The sequence below is a fragment of the Microtus ochrogaster genome, chromosome 1, assembly GCF_000317375.1.
Source record: "Microtus ochrogaster isolate Prairie Vole_2 chromosome 1, MicOch1.0, whole genome shotgun sequence".
NCBI lineage: Eukaryota > Metazoa > Chordata > Mammalia > Rodentia > Cricetidae > Microtus > Microtus ochrogaster.
Genome location: NC_022009.1, coordinates 41,001,332 through 41,014,815, shown reverse-complemented (window position 1 = coordinate 41,014,815; position 13,484 = coordinate 41,001,332). Strand labels below are relative to the sequence as shown.

At 46.3% G+C, this 13,484-nt stretch overlaps 2 protein-coding genes across 3 annotated transcripts in view; one reads left to right on the top strand and one right to left on the bottom strand.

Annotated features, from left to right (window-relative positions):
* Gskip (GSK3B interacting protein) overlaps nucleotides 1-10,570 on the bottom strand; it is a 15,000-nt gene extending 4,430 nt beyond the window's left edge. Inside the window, exon 1 of one of the 2 annotated variants that reach the window (XM_005343523.3) lies at nucleotides 10,485-10,570. In XM_005343523.3, the coding sequence (XP_005343580.1) occupies nucleotides 10,485-10,498 (14 nt within the window). In that variant the 5' untranslated portion in view covers nucleotides 10,499-10,570. Of the gene's footprint in view, nucleotides 1-6,613; nucleotides 6,725-10,484 lie in introns of those variants that run through there. The other variant, XM_013346924.2, reaches the window with a different exon arrangement.
* Nucleotides 10,571-11,067: 497 nt separating this feature from the next.
* Nucleotides 11,068-13,484, top strand: part of Atg2b (autophagy related 2B) — a 79,897-nt gene continuing 77,480 nt past the window's right edge. The window contains exon 1 of the mRNA XM_005343521.3: nucleotides 11,068-11,229. Coding sequence (XP_005343578.1) covers nucleotides 11,068-11,229 — 162 coding nt within the window. The remainder of the gene's footprint in view (nucleotides 11,230-13,484) is intronic.

Here is a 13,484-nt window from a genome sequence, read left to right as displayed (position 1 = left end):
TTTATTTTTCTGAGATAGGGACTCCATATGGTGCAGGTTGGCCTCCACTCCCAAGTACTGGATTAAGGGTGTACACCACCAGGCCCCGTGAGCTCATAGTTCAAATGTGTGATTGTTTCTCTAGTTAGATGTTGAGAACGGCAACTGCAAGGTCAGAGGACGTGCCTACGCGCTACCTTTCAACAGGTGTCCCCAAAGGGTAAGCCCTGCTGACTCACTCCACAGGCAGACTGGAGGGAGGGGCACTTTCTATCCAAGCTTTCCTTTTTTAACTTGTCAATCTGAGAGGCAAGGACAAGGGCTCATTGTTTTAATGTGTATGCCCTTTTGAGAGGCCTACAGGATAGTTTTAGCTGCCGAGGTCACACAGGATCTGTGTGAAATCAGAGCTCCCATCCATACCCAGGAAAATGGATGATGCTATGTACTGAAAATCTAAAACTGGTTACTGTGCTTTAAATATGTCTCTCTTACTCAATTAACACACTGTTTAAGATTATACTTGGTTTTATAGATGTGACCATTGAATATAGTTTATAGATTCTGTTTCGTCCCTGGTGTTCTAATGGTTAGGATTCAGGCTCTCATCACTGCAGCCTTGGTTCAATTAAAAAAAAAATCATATTGGAAGGTTTTAGCCTCTAAACCCCATGCATGTCATGTCTTTATCTTGGTAGCTACTCATCTCAGTTACAGACTTCAGGATAATCATTACATGAAAAAGATGTTCCTAAAGTTCTCTGAGCAGGAGTCTGGCACTGGCACGGAAGAGGGCCTTACAGGTTGGCAGAGTAGGTCACCAGATGGTTCCTAGGCAACGATAAACCTCAAGCTCCAAAAAGGAGAAGACACCTAGGAGATTTCATGCATCCCTCAGAGAATAATGTGGAAAACTTAGAACTTCTGACAACAATTTATGTGCAGGCTCATGTGTCTGTATGTTGTTTTTGTGCATGTGTGCAGGTGCCCACGGAGGTAAGGTGTTGGCCCTCTGCGGCTGGAGTCACTGCCTGGGTGCTGGCACCTGAACCCGCTGTGAAGGGGCAGGGCTGGGCTCTTCATCACTGAAGCCTCAATCTCCAGCTCTGACTGACTGCTGACCATAACAGACCTTACTATGTGGGCAACGCCTTTCCCATGCCTACTGCACCAGATTTTCTGAGGGGAATGATGCTTCTTCCTGAGTGATCTCAGCAGGTGGTGTGGCTCAGACTGATCCATAACTCAGCCGTAGCCCCTCTCGACCAATAGTGCATGGACTTCTCTGTGGTCTTTTTAGCCCTATCACGGCACACGCTTGGCAGCCATCTTGACATGAGGGCAGGACTCCAAGGACAATTCTGACAAGGGAAAGAGAAGAGCAGGAGAGCCAAGCCAGTTTCCTAACCTCGGCACTTTTCAGTCACCGGAGCCAGTAAAGTCCCCTGACACGGCTGGCAACAGAAAGCCTTCTCACTGATTAGTCCATCCAAAATCAAAGGCAGCGGCTGACCTAGCTCTCCAACAGCTTTATGGAGGTAAGGAGATTTTAAACACAGAAGTGTAATGACAAGGAAATTTTTGTGCCTATTATGCAAAAAGTGGTTGGTAAAAACGTTGTTGTAGAATTGAGTATCAATATGTGCTTGCTATTAGTTTCCTAGTGCTGCTCAGCAAATGACCATCGATACAGCATGTGAAGGAGCACCTTCATTTTCTGAACGTTCTGGAGGTGTGAAGCATAAAATGAAGACACTGGCATGGCCTGTTCCCTCTGAAGGAGTCAGAGAGCTGGGCATTTCCTTGTGGTTTCCAACTCCCAAGGCCACTTGACTTCCTTTGCTTACAGTCCCTTCCTGTGTCCTCTACTCTCCAAGGCTGCCCTAGCTATGGCTGCTGCCAAGTACTAAATCTGTTGGAAGCAGCCCAGCCAGTGACCTGGTGGCAGAATGATTACACTGGGCCAGTTTCCCTGTGGGAAAGTCAGCACTCCGTCCACAATACTCTGTATATAGATTTGCCTTTCCATTTATAGAATCCATTATCTACTGTCATGGCAGTACATACAGCCTCCTGTCACAGACAGTTGTGAGCCATATGTGGCTGCTGCGAACTGAACCCAGGCCCCCTCAAGAGCAACAAGTGCTAATAACTGCTGAGCCCTGACACTACAGCCCTGACACCACGTTTCCTAATTAAGGGTCTTAACTTCATTTACCCATGTATCTAGAAAGTCTTTTCTTCTTTCTCATTTTGAGACAGGGTTTCATGTTACCTAGACTGGGCCCGCACTTCTGCTTCATCTCCTGTAAGTGTCGGGATCCAGGCACGCACCACTAGGCCTGCCTTTAACCAGAATGTTCTTTAAGACTCAGACTAAGGGCCAGGCGGTGGTGGCGCACACCTTTAATCCTAGCACTCAGAAGGCAGAGGTGGACGGATCTCTTGTGAGTTCGAGGCCAGCCTGGTCTACAAGAGCTAGTTCCAGGACAGCTACAGAGAAACCCTGTCTCAAAAAAAAAAAAAAAAAAAAAAAAAAAAAAAAAAAAAAGAAAGAAAAGAAAAAAGAATCAGACTAACAAAGATATCTACTAGTAGTTTAAAGTCTAATTTTGGGAATGAAACACGCATGTGAATATTTATACAAATATTAAAACCACAAATATGATCATAATCTTAACTGAAGAAATATACTTAATTGTGAATGGCTGATATAGAGAACAAGGCTATGTGTGGTTCAACTATAGGCTCCACCATTAAGTGTCTCTATATTTGGGTGGCCACAAAACCTTTCTGTGTTCCCAGTGCTCTTATCTTCAGAGCGAGGACACTGTGTGATGTGATCTATGGTGTGACGTGACTCATGGAATGGGTGAGTCCAATGGCAAAAAGGGCTCTGAAGGGGAAGAAAGCATTAGTCGGTTGTGCAAGGGGTGAGAATACCGAGGAGGGTCACTACAGTCACAGACATGGCTGACTGTGGATTTACTCTGTTTCCCTTTTTCTCACCCATGCTTTATTTCCATTTCCTTGTTGTTCTGTCTGTTCAGGCTGGCTAATTATCAAACTTCTACTTGGTGGTTTTTTAAAAAAGTTATGTGCCTAGGCTGGCCTCAAACTTGCTATGAAGTATAGGATGACCTTGAACTTCTTGACCCTCCAGAGTGCTGGGACTACAGATATGTAATTACTTATAAGTTTTGTTTCTGGTGCTTCCTTCAGAAATAAGGTATACACTGAATCACAACGTAGCTGCGACACAGGTGTTGCGTTGTTCTTCATGTATGGAAACTTCAGGAGAGTATATCATACAACCCTGGCTATTTTGTCATATGCTCTCTTCCATATTTGTTAAAAAACTCATAATACATGTTAATTTTGCCTTTTTTTGGGTCAAGGTCTCATGTAGCCAAGACAGGCTTGGAACTCAGTATACAGCCAAGAATGAAGTACACTTCTGAGTCTCTGACCTCCTGCTTGGGGGCCTGTGGTTACAGGTGTGAGATACCATGTCTGTGGGTTTTTTTTGGTTATTGTTTTTGCTTTTTGTAACAGGGTTTTTCTTTGTGACCCTGGCTGTCCTGGGCCTCACTCCAGATCAGAGTGGTCTTGAACCCAGAGATCTACCTGCCTCTGCTTCCCAAGAGCTGGGATTAAGGTGTGCACCACCACACCCACTCCACCATGTCTGGTTTCATGTGCTGCTGATGCTGGAGTATGAATCCAGGGCTTTGTGCACGCTAAGCAAGCATTCTACCACCTGAGCCCCGTCCCTTTGATCTGGAGATGAGGGTGTCCTTGTCTCCTTGTCCTTTCGCTCCGCTCATTTTCCTTTCCTTTGTTCCATTTTGAGAGTTTCTAGTGCTATTTCAGATTAGCAAATCTGCAGTACTGAGACACCGTTTCTCTGCGTAGCCCTATCTGTTTCAAAACAAACGAACAAACAAACAAAACCAAAAGTAAAGACTTTGCTGACAAAAAAACAAAAGCATGAAAAGTGCTTGCTGCTCTTCCTGAGAAATGGAGTTCAGTTCCCATCACTCACTCCAGGCAGCTCACAACAGCTTGTTACTCTGCTCACAACTCTAGTGCCTGGGGATCTGGCCCTCTTCTGGCCTCCATGTCTTCTTTTGGCCTCTGTAGGCACCTGTACTCGTGAGTATACGTCTGCACACACACACATAATTAAAAAAGAATGTTGGGGTAGTGGTGGTTGGGGGTATAGCTTCGTGGCAGCGTTCTTCTCCAGCACGTGTAAGGTTGTGGGTTCAATCCTCAGCACCATACAGAAGCTGTTGTCTGTGTTGACAGTCCCGGTTGTTTAGTACTTGGTAATGGTCTGGAACGACATATACCCACACAGGCTCATATCTGCAACCTGGGTCCTCACCTGACACAGCTAATCCTGTGCTGTGGCTCATTCACAAGGCTCTGACCTTATCAGTGGATCAACCTTGATAGAGCCTTGTTGGGGATGACAGAAACAATGACGTGAAGTCATTGCTTAGAATTTGGGGACTTTTATATACATACACAACCTGCTCCTGGGCCTTTCTTTTCTCAGCTGTCACTAGGTGAGCAGCCCTGCTCTGCAGCTCCCCCTGTGAATGATGTCCTCATGTCAGGAGAAGCAAGGCAGTTAGTCCACAGCTCCTTCGCTAGCACTTCTGGGCTGGGACCAAATCCAGCTCTACTCCTCTTAGGCAGTTTATGTTGGATGCTTTGTCACAGCAGGAAAAACTAACGCATATTCCACTTTCTCTGCAGTACAAAGAAGCATTGTTCGCAGTAAGAAAACAATGAGCAAACGTGTGACACTGGAAAACAATGGTGGGGGAAGCAGAAGCTTGCGCCTGGGAAGTCAGGCCACTGCTACAGCAGCTCAAGGAACCAGTAACATCTGTTCCACATAAAATGAACCGTTCAAACTGCCTTCACCTTTAAACAGCTATTCAAAAAATAAAGGGGAATAAAAACAATTCTAATTAGCATTGTTTAGAATTTGGGAAATGCTTAAGCCTTTTTTAATCTTTATATTCTATAACATCATTTACATTTTTTTTTGAGACAGGTTTCTCTGTCTAACAGCTTTGGTTGCCTTGGAACTCGCTCTGTAAACCAAAGACCAGGCTGGCCTCGAACTCACAGAGATCCACCTATCTCTGCCTCCTGAGTGCTGGGATTAAAGGTGTGTGCCACCATCATCTGGCTCTTATATTTGTTTTTAATGGCTCTTCAAATTTTTAAATACTTCAACTTTTTAAAATCATTCTTTTATATATATGGGTGTATTGCCTGCATTTGTCTGTACACCAAGTACATGCAGTGCCCACACAGGCCAGAAGAGGGTGTCAGATTCCCTGGAACTTGAGTTACAGTGGGTGCTGGAAATTGAACTCAGGTCCTCTGCAAATTCTTTTAACTGCTGAGTCATTGCTACAGCCTCACACATATATCGTTGGAATTGAAGAATTTAAGTTGAGTCACTTGAGATGTCTATTTTATTTCTACCCTGGTTTATAGTTACTCTGCACTCCAACTTCAGCAATGACTGAGACACACACGGTACAGTGCAGCAAACCACACCAACAGATAGCGCTGCGTTCCACTGACTAAGGAGAAACTGGGGTGGAGGTATACAGGGTGCTAACCTGAGTTTTCAAAAGGAAACATAGGCAATGATCCCAGAACTCTCAAAAACAGAGACTGAGGTTCTAAAAAAATATTCTTAAGTATTGGATGGAAAGAAAGAAAGAAAGAAAGAAAGAAAGAAAGAAAGAAAGAAAGCACTTCAAAGCCAGGCAGTACTGATTCTTACTACACAGCTCTCCAGGAAACTGGATTCTTGGAGATATAAGTAGGGAAAATTCTAACCAACATAAAACAAATAATTCAGAATAGAGATCCCAGGACAGGAGAGATGGCTCAGTAGTTAACAATATTGGCTGCTCTTCCAGAAGACCAGGTTCGAGTCTCAGCACCAGTATGGCAGCTCATAACAGCCTTTAACTCCAGTCCCAGGAGATTCAGCATTCTCTTCTGGTCTCCTCAGACATCAGGCACACACAGAGTGCACATTCATACATGCAGGCTAAACACCCAATGTACATACAATAATTTTAAGGAAGTATCACCACTTTCCTTTAAGCCTTACACTGCTGCTCTGTCTACCACAGTGAGCAGCTGTCTGTGGTCAGAACCTTCAAAGACTGCAACTCCACAAGTGCCATGTGTTACTCTCAGGCACCAAATTGTTTGTCTGGTGAGTCCGGCAAGGATCCTTTAAAACACCCACATAAGTGATTCAAGGCTCTGCTTTCTCCATCTGTTGGTGATTTCTGGGCCGTGCTACCATTTTTGTTTTTGAAGATTCATAAACAATCAAGATACTGACTGCTGGATCTTACATTCTCCACTTTATTTCATTAGACCTTATTTTGTTGCGTTGCAAACTCAGAGCAGCAAAGATTGGGAGAGTCACCTGTGATGACAGAAGAGACAAAGTGACAGATATATATCTCTTCACAACAATGTGTGTGACAATCCTTTAGAGCAGGTGTGGCTTCCCAGTACTACCACAGCCGTCAGGTGATAGCGGGAATGACCGACATTATGCTCTTTATTTTTGTCTTACATTTTAATCTGGGAAAGTCCTCTTCATATGACCAGTGGCAGTATGGTGTTGTGCTCGGTGGGCTCTCAAGCAGACTGGTCTCGGCAGGAACCTCTGTTGAATGCTCCGGAACTCAGGCAAGAGATCTCACACTCCTTCTCTCTGGAGTGAAGCTAACACTAAAGTCGACCTTTAAATGGTGTTGACAGGTCTAGATAGGGGAACATAACAAAGTGCTTGGAGTAGTGCCGGGCACACGCTAAGTTCAAGAATTATGCTGGGGTCAGGTGTGGCGGCACGCTTGTAAACCCAGCATTCAGGGGCATGAGGCAGAAAGAGGGTAAATTAAGAGTGTCATCTGCAAGTACTAGGTCAATCTTGGTGTCTCCAAAGAAAAAAATATCTCTTGGGGCTGGTGATAGAGCTCAATAGTAGAGTTTGCTGAGTATGTGTGAGGCCCTAGGTTTGATGCCTAGTTCCCCACTCCTGTTTATTAGTACACATTATAAATTTGTCTTGTAAAAATTAAAAAATACATTTATGTATATAGGTGTCTTGCCTGCATCTATGTCTGTGTATCAAGTAAGAACCTGATGCTGAGGAGACCAGAAGAGGATGTCGGGATTCCCTGGGACTGTAGTTAGATTGAGGAGTTAGCATATGGGTGTTGTGTATGAAACTTGGGGCCTCTAGAAGAGTAGCCAGTGGTTTTTAACTGCTGAACCATATTTCCAGCCCTACAGTCAGTTTTGTTGTTGTTTATTTTGAAACAGAGTCTCATTATGTATCTCTGACCGGTATGGCACTTACTACTTAAAGCAGGCAAGTCTCTGCCTCTGGAGTGCTGGGAAGAAAGATGTGGACCACCACCACACCTGGCCTTGCTCTCAAAGTTTGTTTATTATTATTAATCATTTGACAATAGGACAATTAATATATTTGTAAAGGATTTATTATGTATATAGTGCTCTGCCTGCAGGTATCCCTGCAGGCCAGAATAGGGCACAAGATCTCATTACAGATGTTTGTGAGCCACCATGTGGTTGCTGGGAATTAAACTCAGGACCTCTGGAAAAGCAGCCAGTGCTCTTAACTTCCTCTCCAGCCCCAAAGTTTACTATTCTTAATCATTTGTAGGTGTGTGTCTTATGAGCCACCTGACACGGTGCTGGGACAAATCTGGGTCCTTTGGAGAGCAGCAAGAGCTGTTAGCCATCTCTTCAGTTCTCCTGGTCTTCTTTATTGAGATAAAGTGTCATTATGTAGCTGAGGGTAGCCTTCCTTGAATGAGCCACACTCCTGTCCCTGCTTCCCAAAAGCTGTGATTACAGGCATTCACCATCATGCTCAAAAAATAAAAAGGCAGCTGCAGATCCGAAAACTGCAGGTTTCTGAGTCCAGGGTCAGTGCTCTTCACACATGCACACTGATGGCTGCTACTGGGGCACGGCAGTTTCGACACTGTAGTCTTGTTCTGTACACGCCTTTTTCTAAATAATATTCCTCACATTTATATACTTATTTGTGTGTGTGTGCACATGCATGCACGCACGTGTGCATGCTGGGGGTGGATGGGTGGGTTGTGCACACGCCATGGTGCTCATGTGGAGATAGAGGCCAACTGGGGGAACCTGGTTCTCGACTTTAACCTCATGGGTCCTGGGGAACCAAACCCAAGTGACTGCCTGCTGAACCATGTTACTGGCCTGTGATCTTTCCCTGTTGTTTGAGACAGGGTCACATCAACCCAGGCAGGTTTCAAACCTGGTATGTAACCAAGGATGACACTGTGCTCCTGGTCCTTGTGTCTTTACTTCCCAGGTGCATGCTGCACTGGGCTCTCCCAGGCAGGTCTGCAGTATAATCAACACCATCACAGTGAACTGTGTGAATCCCTATTAAGAATATTATTTTGACTTGATGCACCTGCCACTAATTTTTACAAAGTTGACAGTATCTGGTTGAGTAATTATCTTTATCTTCCTCAATCAATGCTATGGTGCCAGCATTCTACACTAGGAAGTTGCCTAAGCTAAACTTAAAAACAGCCCTGGGAGCTGGGATGAGTCTGCATCCCATTTGAGCTCAAGGTGTGATAACAGTTCTTAGGTCCTAACTATGATGACTGTCTCCTAGAAAGTATAAAAGGTACAAGGCAACACACTTAGCAATTTGGGCGTAGTACGCTGGTTATTGTGGGATCTTTCATTTTCACTTTTTTGTTTCTGTAAGTGCAGGCATCCCAGACACAGCCTGAATGCAATTTTATATTACGTTAGGAAACCACGTTAACAACAGTCACAGAACTAAGCCCAAAGTCCAGTTCAAAATTCCCAAGGCCTGAATTTGGCAAGGGCCTATTCTACACTTTGCTTTATTTATACTACAAAGAGCACTGTTATTATTACTTGTTAGGCTCAGTCTCTCTTTCAAACAGGGTCTTCCCATATAGACCAAGCTGGCCTTGAATTTAAGGAGAGCTGTGTACACCTGCCCCTCTAGTGCTCAGATTAAGTGCGTGCCACCATGCCTAGCAAGCGTCTTATTAGTGTCCAAATATATCTAGAATCCAACTTGTTCTAATCTTCAGTGTTAGAGTCTGGCTCAAACCATGGAATCTGAACTACTTGTTCTGTCCTTTCGGTGCTGGTCTGGCTTTTTCCACAGTTAGTCTTCTAAGCCTCACACCTGACTGTTTTCAGCACTGTAGTTAGCAAACTTAGGCCAGATTATCTTGTATTTCTCTTTATTTTTTTTTCCAGGTGCACACATCTAATCCTTGCAACGGCCTACATCTGTCATGAGAACACACTCCTTCCTCTGCTCCCTCAAGTTCCTGGAATTTATCAAGAATTCCTGTGATGAGCCTTGCAGGTGGTTCTTGTCTCGAAAAGAACTCAGATATCCACGTGCCCTACTTTCTCGATTTCTCCAAGTCTCTGACGAAAATACTATCTTTTAAACATGAGAGGCCTTTTCTTACAACTCAGGGAGAAAGCGCTTGAGTGCTATGTGGTGGTGTAAGCCCAAAATTTCAGCATTTGGGAGACTTAGGCATGAAGACTCCAAGCTCTAAGCCAGTCTGGGCTACATACCAAGTTCAAAGTCAGCTTGAGCTACATAGTGAGAGACTGTCTCAAAAAACCAAACCAAACCAAACGAACCGATTCTAAGGATGCAGCATCGCCTCAATCCAGGACTCTGTTTAGGTTCCTTCCCTGTTCACATTTCATTTTCCTCAATTCTCAAGTTTATAATATTAATCTGTTCACAGTTGGCTGAGGCGGCAACGGAAGCTCAGAGAGGGCAGCACAGGTTCAAGGTGGCTAAGTGGCAAGTGTCTGGAATGGAACCCAGGACAGCAGACTTTCCGGCCTTTAGGGGCAGCCTCAGGAAGGAGCCAGCTGTGCTTTTGCAAGATTGTCTCATAAAAGGGAAAAATAAGGCTGCGCAGATCTCCCCGAGAGCAAAGTCTTCGATGAGGTTCCCCCGGGGTTGCAAGGCGCCGGATTTTAACGGAGAAAACAGTATTGCCCACAAACGCCCCGAATCCCAAGTTTCCTGGTCGTCGGCGCGGCATACTACGAGAGACAGGAGCTCTGCAAACAGCAAAGTACTAGAACTGGAGGATGCTTTGCAAACAATACCAGCATGCGGTGGGGAACAACTTGCTGACAATAGGCACCGGTCAAAACCCGGACAGAAATGCCAAGTCTCCAGTCCTCGCCCTGCAACCCGTGGCGTCCGGAGAACCACTTCCAGGAGGATAGCCCAGGCCGGACCCGCCCCCAGGTCTGTCAGGACGAATGCGGATGTACTCCCGCACTTACCACTCCGCCGCCACCGCTATGTCAAGGCCCTCGGCTCGCAGCCTGCCTGCCCGCTCACTCACCTGCGAGCGCCCATGTTCCTCCTCTTCCTCGTCCCGAGGCGTCTGGAGCTGGACTTGAGGCGCCCGCACCATCCCCGCCCCCACAGTCGCCCCGCCCATTCATCACCGGAAATGATCCCTCCCGGACTCTTTTTTTCCTGACTTCCAGCCCCACAGTATGGCGTCACTTCCGCTTGCGCCAGTTACTCGAGTGCGCGCCTGGCGTCTAGGTCTCGAGAACGCGCCAGGAGCGTCTGGGAGGTGGGAGCGCGCCTCGTAGATGACAACAAATTTGTCGCGCAGTGTCTGAGTCCGCTTTGCCGCCGCCGCCTGCCCTTTGGCTCTCGTGCATACTATCCGGACCGACAGAACACTTTGGAAACCTCTGGCCTGGGGCGCCGGGTTCCGCTCAGAGACCTGTTTCCGCCGGGCCTAGTGCGAGCGACGCGACGCGGGCCATGGGGTCGCCCTGAGAGAAGGCGGCGCAGAACTGTCATGCAGTGGTCCCCGCGAACCTAGACCCCATAGCAGCCTGGGGACGCCGGCCGGACCCGGTCGCCGCAGCGCGCAGCTCCGGCCCTCCCAGCCGCCAGTCCTCACCAACATGCCTTGGCCATTTTCGGAGTCGATTAAGAAGAGGGCCTGTCGGTACCTCCTGCAGAGATATCTGGGCCACTTCTTACAGGAGAAGTTGAGCCTGGAGCAGCTGAGCCTGGACCTGTATCAGGGCACCGGGTCCCTCGCCCAGGTCCCCTTGGATAAATGGGTAAGCTGCCATCACCCAGCAGGGCTAGGGACTAGCTCTCCTTAGGGCAAAACCTGAGCGATTGTCATCCAGGGTCGGTGACGTTCAGTCCCTCCTTGGGAATTGTTTGGGTTCAAGCGTGGCGGAGCTCAGGGAAGAGTGTCAAGTGTAGCAAGTTTGCGACCTTATATCACGTTGGCTGACTTAAACGATATAATGGAGGCACACGCCATGCGAACAATTGAGTCATTGCTTGGTGGTCTGTGAAGCAGGAAGGAGGTGACCAGCCCTGCCTCTTGGGCTGTGAGGGTCTGCGGGGGGGAGGGGGGAGGAAGGGCGGGGGGTTCAAGGCAAACAAACCCTATCTTATTGGATGGCGTTCGGAAAGGTTAAAGGTGAAGAGGAGGTTGGATGCTGGTTTGGTTTGCCTGATTGTCTTCGAATAGCGTTGGGCGTCTGGGAGAAAGTTAGGTGAAGGCCTCTTCTGCCGGTTTGCCTGCTTTGCTTGATTATATGTTTACGGAGGCCAGGTTGTTTTCCCAGCTTGTGAGTGGTTGTGCAGCCCCAGGAGTGCTGTTTAGATTTGCCTTTTTGCTTCACGTGAGATAGATCGACAGGTCGTAAACGCAAATGTTGCAAGCACACCGAAGCTGCAAGCTCAGCTGTTTTTGAAAGAGCCTGTTTGCTCCCAGAGGCTGTGAGTTGACTCACCGTTTTCTGTGCTTCGTGTGTATTTCAGTTCACCAATTACAGTTGTATTCGCACAGATGGGTTAAAATGCCTAGTATTTTACTTAAAGGCCTTGGGTTTGTAGTGGCTTCTTTAAAATTGTGGAAACTCCTTTGCAGTTTGTGCTAATTATAATTATATCGAAACTAGGTGACTTAAATCAGGGAGAGTACTCAATGCTAGTTTAAAGAGCTCTAGTTTGAGCAGCGAAAAGATCTTGTCCTATATCAGAGTAGTCTCAGCTGTCACAGTCAGCTGAAAAATGGTGGTCAAAGTAATTAACCCAAGTTCAGTAATCCTGAAAGGACAGGACACTGCATGCATGCCAGGTACTGTGTCAGGCTGCTGTATAACTGCTATTCTTTCTTATCAGCAAGTGGGAAACTTTTTTTTTTTTTTGAGACAGGTTTATTATGTAGCCCTAGCTGCCCTGGCACTTAACTATGCAGCCCAGAATTCATAACAGTGCCCTTGCCTTAGCCTCCCTGGTACCGTTTTGAGTGGGCTACCTTTTTCTTTTCTGTGACCAAGCATCTTATTCAGAGGCTTAAAGATGGGCAGGGGCTGAAGAGGGCATTGGGTTCTGACATCCTCTGGATAGATTTCATAGGTCTCTGGCGTTGCTGAGAACTGAAGAGGGAGTTCTGAGGGAGGGCTAGTTGTTGATGAAATGTCATGCAGCAGTGCTCTTTAAAGATGACACTAGACCTAGCAGGTGGACATTATTGTAACTGTTTTGTGAATGGCTTTTAATACTTTGTCCTGTGTCACAGCTACAAGTGTTACAACAAACATTCAACTCTGACTCCTAAACCCTTGCTTTCTTCTTGTGGATGCAGCCTTACAAAGTTCAGTTTTCCAATTCAGTTACTTTTAAAAAAATACTTGTTTTTCCTTTATGCACATTGGTTTTTTGCTGTGGGTGTTGGGTCCCCTGGAACTGAGATTATAGACAATTGTGATCAACCATGTGAGTGCTGGGAATTGAACCAGGGTCCTCAGGAAGAACAACCAGTGCTCTTAAACCACCAAGCCATCTCTCCAGCTCCCTAAATTCAGTTACTTTGTAACTTCACTTTAATGACTTTCAGGACTGGAAACAAGATGTCTACAGAGATCCATACATGCTAATGGAAGAATTATGTGAATGATGACATTACTAACATTTCAGTTTTTCAAACAAAAATTTATTTTTCAGTGTGTGCGGCGAACTTCTCGACCAGCGAGAAAGAATGACCACCACATGAGGATTCTTTTCAGATCATGCTTTAATTGGAGTGCCTCTTGGTTGAGGGAGAGCAGGAAGCGAGGGGCCCCGAGAGCACTAAAGCAGCTGCTTATATAGGGAATTGGCACACGGGTCGCCCTGTGATTGGCTGCCACCATCAGCTGCCACCAGACTGCATCGGGATAGGCCCAAGGGCTCTAAACCACCATGCATGCGGGAAGCGGAGGACACACAGCTCCCAAAGGCATAGCCAAATATGGAGTTGTTTATTTCCAACAAGACAGGATGTCGGCGCCATCTTGTAATGGCGATCCTGTCC